Source organism: Terrapene carolina, unplaced genomic scaffold (assembly GCF_002925995.2).
Source record: "Terrapene carolina triunguis isolate 2854851 unplaced genomic scaffold, T_m_triunguis-2.0 Scaffold51735, whole genome shotgun sequence".
Taxonomy (NCBI): domain Eukaryota; kingdom Metazoa; phylum Chordata; order Testudines; family Emydidae; genus Terrapene; species Terrapene triunguis.
This window is the reverse complement of record NW_020716086.1, coordinates 33,802-41,648: the sequence shown is the minus strand read 5'-3', so window position 1 is coordinate 41,648 and position 7,847 is coordinate 33,802. Positions and strand designations below refer to the sequence as shown.

The 7,847-nt window shown below is 47.6% G+C and overlaps 1 protein-coding gene across 1 annotated transcript in view; it reads left to right on the top strand.

The window, feature by feature from the left end:
- Positions 1-511: 511 nt before the first annotated feature.
- The window catches only part of LOC112113652 (very long-chain acyl-CoA synthetase-like), a 24,363-nt gene continuing 17,027 nt past the window's right edge, over positions 512-7,847 (top strand). Inside the window, exons 1-3 of the mRNA XM_024210021.2 lie at positions 512-755; positions 3,204-3,362; positions 6,400-6,524. Coding sequence (XP_024065789.2) covers positions 512-755; positions 3,204-3,362; positions 6,400-6,524 — 528 coding nt within the window. The remainder of the gene's footprint in view (positions 756-3,203; positions 3,363-6,399; positions 6,525-7,847) is intronic.

The window sequence follows — 7,847 nt, the reverse complement described above, 5'->3', positions numbered from 1 at the left end:
GGTGGCATGAGGGCGGAGCCAGTGTTCGGGCGCCGGTGGCCCCCCACTTTTAGGGAGCTTCCTCCACTCCTGATCGACATGAGCTTTGGCACGTACGGCCTCTGTGTTTGCCGTTTCTCTGTCCTCTCCAAGGGGCTGGTCGGTGGGCGTTTCTCAGACTCACAACATGTTTCAGTCTGTAGCAAAATCTCACAGCTTCATGTCCAACGATGACAACCACGCATTTCAACAGGATAATGAGGTTCATCCAATTCAGGCTTTGCCCATGATACCTCACAAGGCATGCTCTGTACAAACCATCCCCTAGCCATCTCGCGGTGGTGAACATGTGGGTACAGGGGGGAACGTGGGGTACAGTGTGTCACAGTGCGCCTCTGCGTGCGTCTGCTCTGTCTGTCTGCCCGCTCCTACCTTTGTCTGTGTATCTGTGTGTGCCTGCGTCGGTGGGCACATCTGTGTCTGTGTCTCCATACGCCTCTGTGTGCATGGATGCAGCGACCCGTGTTCCTCAATGGGGAAAAATGCCTTTCTCACCCCCTCTTCAGACCTCAAAGCCGCTATTGAGGACGTTCTGCCCAGCCTGCAACAGAAAGGGATCCGGGTTTTCTACCTGAGCGCCGAGTCCCCCACCAGTGGCGTGGAGCCTCTCCAGGGCCAGATAGATGCCGCCTCCGAGGAGCCGATCCCCATCGCTTTCCGAGCCAACGTCACCAGCAAATCCACTGCACTTTACATTTACACCTCGGGCACCACAGGTGAGGAGGAGACGTGTGATGGGAGCGCTGAGCAGCTGTACCTGGCTGTTAAGTAGGCTTGGAAAGATGATTGTTATAAAGAGGAGTGTGAAACATTTGTTCCCTTTATCCTCTGAGGACAGGACCAGAAGTATGGGAGCAAGGGAGGTTTAGGTTGGACGTTAGGAAAATCTTCCAAACTGTCAAGGTAGTTACACACTGGAATAAATTACCTAGGGAGGTTGTGGAATCGGAATAGCCATCGTTGGAGGTTTTTAAGAACAGGTTGGACAAACACCTCTCAGGGATAGTCTAGATAATACTTGGTCCTGCCTCAGTGCAGGGGACTGGACTATCGAGGTCCCTTCTACTCACACATTTGTACGATTAGATGTTTATTGGTAAATGTCGACAAACGTTGTTTCATCACACAGGCCCAAACCGACAAAGCAATATTTCCACTGATAATCGTCAGATTGGCAAAGTATGAAAAAGGCTGCTTGAAAACGCAGTCGAGTTTGATTTAAGGATATTTCCTTTGTGCATGTTGACATGTGATGCTGACAGTTTGTCTTTTAATGGTTATAAAGCTTTAAAGTTTTTGAATCTTAGCATCGGTTGCCAATAAATAATTGTGGTCTGACCCGCCTTTTGTCTGACCGCCCATAGGTGCTGACTCTGTGGGTGCTCCTGGGCTCAAGCACCCATCTAAAAAAATAGTCCCCCCAGGGTGGGACTAATCTTTTGTGGGCCCCGGCACCCGGAGTGTGGCCACGTCCCCCGCTCCTCCTGTGCTCAGCCCTGAGGCCCTCGGCCTCCTCCCCCTGAGGCCCTGCCCGCTGCTCACACAGGGGGAAGGGGGCAGAGAGGAGCACCCACAGGCAAACCCAAAAGTCAGCGCCTGTGCGACCGCCCCTAATTTCCTACAACTGTGAAAGTTTAAATCGATAACAATCAAATTAAGATGCTTAAAACCCATAATTTTTGCGCCATTGAAAATTTAAATCAATTAATTTTAAAAAAATGCTTAAAAATAAACATCTGTCAACATTATTAAAAAACCCAAACTTTGCCATCTTGGAAGAGGGCGGCCGTCTCTGGATGTAAAATATTGATCGGCACTAGAGATGGTTGGGAAATGTGCAGCATCACACAACGTTATTTCTTAGAATGCAGACTGATAACACGCAAGAACCAAAAGCAGAGAGAGACAGAGGAAGAGAGGCCCAGCTCACCTCACCTGGCTCTAGGCTGGCTTTTTGCAGGCTGATTGCTCAAGATCCAAGTTGCGTGCTTCCCTACAGAGCCCCCCTCAACTGCAAGCAGGAAACCCCGTAACACTTAAAGAGATAGTTTGCAATTTTAACACAATTTTTAGTACGCCACAGGGACGGCTTTTTGCTTTGGTACATTCCTTACTTTGCACACACAAAAAAGGTTAAAAAACGGTCAACATCAGAATGAAACATTTTGAAATGATCAAGATGGAATTTTGATTTGATTTGAGCCCATTTTTTAAAATTTTTGGTTCCTAATTTTTTTGGGATATTTTGAAAGTTTGGGACAGGAATACTTTTCAAATTGCTGACAGTTTTCATGGGAGGAAAAAACGTGTTTCCCCTCAGCCCTAAACAGGAGTCTTCTGCATCTGTAAACTTTGCATCCAACTTAAGGGACCAGGAGATGAGACTCCCAAAACTTTAATAGGAATAAGCGCGGTCATCTTGGAAAATGGCAGCCATTTCCAGTTTCAAAATATTGATCAGCACTAGTGAGGGTTGGAAAATGGAATTTTTTTTGGATGAAAACAAAAAAATTTTTTTGTTTTCGTCTAAATTGTTCGTGATTTTTGGCACACAAAAAAAAGTTACATTTTGATTTTGACCAATGAAAATTCAAATACCGAAATATTTTGACCAAAGCACCAAATATTTTTATTCTGAAATACCAGCATGGTGCCTCATGGGAGTTGTAGTTCAGGTCCCCACTTGCATAGGCACTGACTCCATGGGTTCTCCGGGGTTAAGCACCCACAGAAAAAAAATAGTAGGTGCTCAGCATCCACCAACCGCAGCTGTTCAGTGGCGCCACCGATCAGCTGTTTGGCCACGCCACCGATCAGCTGTTTGGTGGCTAGCAGGAGGCACTTGGGGAAGGGTGGAGAGCAACGAGTGCGTGGGGGGCCTTAGGGGAGCGGGTGGAGCAGGGGAAGGAAGAAGTGGAGCGAGGGTAGGGCCTCAGGGGAAGGGGTGGAGTGGGGGTGGAGCTCCCACAGGGAAAAATAAAAGTCAGCACCTATGCCCTCTTGGACAGGGGAAGTAGTGCACCATGGGAGTGCCTGGCTGTGGTGCATCATGGGAGATGTAGTTCAATCCAGGAGCCCGGGTTATAATGGAGAAGGTGGTCATGTGGTAACTGCACTACAAAACCCATGAGGCATCACTAAACACAATTTCTTTGGCCTACAAGGACTCCCGAAAGCTGCCATCATCACCCACTTGAAGCTGTGCAACATAGTGACCATGTTATACATAAGTGGCGTCAAAGCCGAGGACGTGATCTACACCCCTCTGCCGCTGTACCATTCGGCTGCACTACTCGTTGGACTTGGAGGATGCTTGGAGGTTGGTATGTACAGAGTGTCGGCACAGGTCTAAAGACACAGAGGGTGCAGGGGCGCATCACTGGGAGAGGTGGATGGATAGAGAAGTGGTTGGGTATGGAGATAGATAGATAGATAGATACATAGATAGAAATGCAAACAAGTGCAGTTTTCCCATGCCAGGTCATCTTTAAGCAAACATCATTCTTAATTCTTATTATTATTATCTAGATATGGATTATAAACTGGCCTTGAACAAATTTGGGCTGGAAATTAGAAGATGGTTTCTAGCCATCAGAGGGGTGAGGTTCTGGGACAGCCGCCCAGAAGGAGTTGTGGCTCACTGACGGTTTATGTTTTATGCTCCTGAAAGGTCATGCTTCAGGGTTTCAGCCAACCAGCGGCAGGGGTCAGGAAGGGATTCCCCCACCCCCGCACACAGTGTATTCTATTTTTTGTTGCTATTGTTTTGTTTTTATCTCCTTCCTCTGAAGCAGCAGGGATGGCTGCGGCTGGAGATGGGACACAGGACAGGGCTCTGAGATGGCACTGAGTATTCTCTCTCAGGTGTTTGGCTGGGTGGTTCTTGCTCACGTGCTCAGGATTAAACTGATCGCATTAGGTGGGGTGGGGAAGGAGTTTTCCCCCAGCTCAGATTGGCAGGGACCTTAGGGGTTTTTTGCCTTCCTCTGCAGCGTGTGGGTCACGTGCCAGGATTATCTGGGTGTATCTCACTTAACCATTTCACTGCCATTGCGGGGGCCTCGCATAGGGTCCCTCCTATTCTCTGCCTGTGGCACACACCATGTCTCCTGTGGGCTGTAATATACTGGTCCCATTTCAGTTGCTGGGTTTAGCGGGCAGGTGCTTGGTGGAGTGGGTGGCCCTGTGACATACAGGAGCTCGGAGAGGTGATCAGATGGTCCTTTCTAGCCTGAAACTCTATGACCCTGAGCCCCAGCCGTGGCCCAGAACCCCACTGGGCTAGGCACTGTACAGGCACAGAACAAAGAGACGGGCCCTTCCCTTCCCTCCTAAGTTATTGCTAATTCTGCCGAGCTGGGCTCTAAAACTCTTCTCTGAGCGTGAAGTTTAAACCATGTGGAATTTAGCTCCTGTGAAAACCGTTTGTTCAGGTTATTGTCACCCCTTTGCCAAGTACTCCTTCACACAACACAACTGTCAACCTGTGGAACTCACTGCCGAGGGATAGCCAAAGGTATAAATGGATTCAAAAAATAATTAGATAAGTTCACGGAAGAGAGGTCCATCAATGGCTATTAGCCAGGATGGCTAAGACTGTCACGGCCAGATGCTGGAACTGGACAACAAGGGATGGATCAGTCAAGAGTTGCCCTGTTCTGTAGCCCTGAAGCATCTGGCACTGGCCACTGTTGGAAGACAGGATACTGGGCTTGATGGACCAATAGTTTGACCCAGGATGGCCATACTTATGTTCCTTAAGTTTCTTAAGCTGTAGTGGATACCCAGAGCCCCTCACAGCTTGGCTTTCCACTGGAGGAGATACATTCTTAAAGGCATGTTGTTTATTTTTATATTATATGTGCCAGGCCTTGCACAGAGATGGTGTTGTATTAATTTAGATGGAATATGTGGGCCAAAGGTGTTAACACAACCCAGTCGCTGTCCAACATTAAACAGTACTCAACAAGATTCAGGGTTTGGCCTCCAGAGAGCTTAGCCTGCTTAGGGCCACGGCAAATGCACCATCATTTTTTTTTTAACCTTCTATTAAAGCTACAGAAAGGAAGGAAAACCAGCTAATGCCTTTGAAATGTGAAGTATTGAGTAGGGCTTTCACGTGAACAAGTCCTGTCCCCTTTCCTTTTATCTGGAGAGTTTTAAAGAAAGACACTCCTTGTCTCTCCTACGGTACCCAAGATGGTAATGATCCTTCTGGCGAAAAGAGATGACGTTAGCTGAGGCGGGCTGGAGCTGTGGTTGTTGCCGCTGATGTTTGAATCTGATCCCGTTTCATCTCAGGTGGTGTTTGGGGTTCAGCAGGAGCCAGTACGGGTGGTGATATCGTCTGGGTTCCTCTCTCTGGCCCAGACATCTTTGAGGATTAGGGCAGAGGCCAGATGTCCCAGGAGACGGTGGGGGTGGCTGTCATGATGGTGAGGCTTTCTACATAGCCCTCATCTGTTCTTTTTCTATTCCCCCCCAAAAAAATCTTTCTTTAAGGACCCACAAAGGGAGTCATGAGTGGAACTGCCTGTCCCCTCATTATTTTGACCACCAATTAGGCCTAGTTTCTGACACACAATTTTGGTTCATTAATTGCCAGTTCCACGTCTTCTGGTTTTACCAAGCATGACTTTAAGACAGTCCTTGAGTTATCTCCATGGGCCTCTTTGTTTAGACTACCTCAGTTTTCCTTTTCCCACTGACATTTGTTATTGTAGGTTATTGTGACGTTTTATAAACTTCTACATACTTTTTACAGTTGGGCTTACAAATAGGGCAAATGTATAGCCCCAATTATTACAACAGTGCTCCGTATGCAGGGGAAATCCTTTCTTTCAGAAATCTCGGCATGCCACCAATGATCGATGCACTGGGAGCAACTAACTGTGTCTCAGAAATCAGCTCTAGTCAGAAAGAAACTCACGGCTCCTCCTAAAAAGAAACTGCTTCACAAAACTAACCATAATTCAAACATGTCTCCAAAGACTGACCATTTGCTCGCACGCCAAGAAAAAAGCCTATACGCAGCAGTGCCACCTGGTGACTCCTGCCATATTATTATTATTGTTTGTTTTATGATGTCAACTAGGTGTTGTAGCTCTGTTGTGCTAGGCGCTGTACAAACACAGAACAAAAAGATGGTTCCGGCCCTGAGGAGTATAAGACGAGATACAACAAGTGGATTTAACAAATAGTCAGGCAGAACATAAGGCAAATGGTGGACGAATCAAATCAGTGAGATAAGCAATGTACCAGTTACCTCTTCAGTGCCATGATTGGGTTAGGGTAGACTGGAAAGGCTGTATTTGATGGGGTTCACATGCCCCCCATCACCTCTCCTTCCCTCTCCCCTAGGAGCCACCTGCGTCTTGCGTCCCAAGTTCTCCGTCTCCCAGTTCTGGGATGACTGCCGGCGATACCACGTCTCTGTGATCCAGTACGTAGGGGAGGTGATGCGCTATCTGTGCAACGCGCCCAAGGTAACCCAACGCCTTTCCCGGGGGTTGGGGGGATGCTAGATGGTCTTTGGTTGCTAATCCCAATGTGGGAGGTGGGGCAAAGCAGTATGGAGTCTGCTATGTCGTGTTGTTATTATTATTATTAATACAGGGTACCAGCACAGCACCAATTTAACCACAGAGTCCTTTATTAAATCCAGATGGCCAAGTGGTATTTACACAACTGCTCCAAACTAGGCTTAAATGCCTAGGCATCACCTCCATACAATAATGTGCAGTGATAAGTTTTGATCGGCAACTTATAACAGAATTAGCTTAAACCCACGTTGGCTGGCGCCAACTGGTCAGACAGATACCAGCAACAAATATTTGAAGAGTTCACCCTTTTATGCCTTATCTACTGGAACCCTGGGTGCCGGAACAGGAGGGTCCGGGAGCCATGGCCCCATCCCTCCCACTGGCCACAAGGGCAAGCGATGGGTGGGAGGGGGCGGAGAGGAGTGAGCAGGGGGTGGGGCCTCAGGGGGAAGAGGTGTTGTGGAGGCGGGGCCATGGTTCGGGCGCCAGTGGGTCCCGCGCTTTTAGGGAGCTTCCACCGCTCCTGACTGGAACCTACATGACTATTGTCACTGCTCCTTGAATTCTGTTCTTTGCTAAAACAGGTTAGAACCATCCCTGGTAATTGGGGCTTTTTAAGATCAGTATTTCCAACACGATCTCTCCAGACCTTCCCAGAACTTCTCAACACAAATTGGCAAGCATGATATAGTCGTTAGCCAAGTTAATTTAACCCTTTATATACCTATCCAATCCTTCCCCTTTCAGGGTGAAATTCAGAGATGAGTTCAAGGGCCATCTTGACCAACTACAGACAATGAACCATCGTTAGGCCTGGTCCAAAATGTTCTCTCGAAATTCTTTTTTGATGGAAAAAATTAGTTTGTTGACTAAGCAAATTTTTTTCACAGAAAGTTTCTACTCTCTGTGGAAAATTGGGGTTTTTCGTCCAAAAAACAAATGCCCCAAAATCGAAAAATTTCAGCTGAAAACTGAAATATTTTGATTCTGAAATGCTGCCATGGTGCCACATGGGAGTTATAGTTTAATCGCTTCTTGTTCCAATTTTCCTCTACAGGTCAGGCTCCCCAGTAGACTACATCTCCCAGGATGTACTACAACCAGGAACTCCCATGATTCACCTACTGCCTCCCCTCTCCAAGAGAGGTATCATGGTGCATCACTGGAGATGTAGTCTAACCAAGGAGCCCAGCCTGTAGAGGAGAATGGGAGTATCAGGCACCTGGACTATGTTTCTCATGATACACCACAACCAGGGACTCCCAT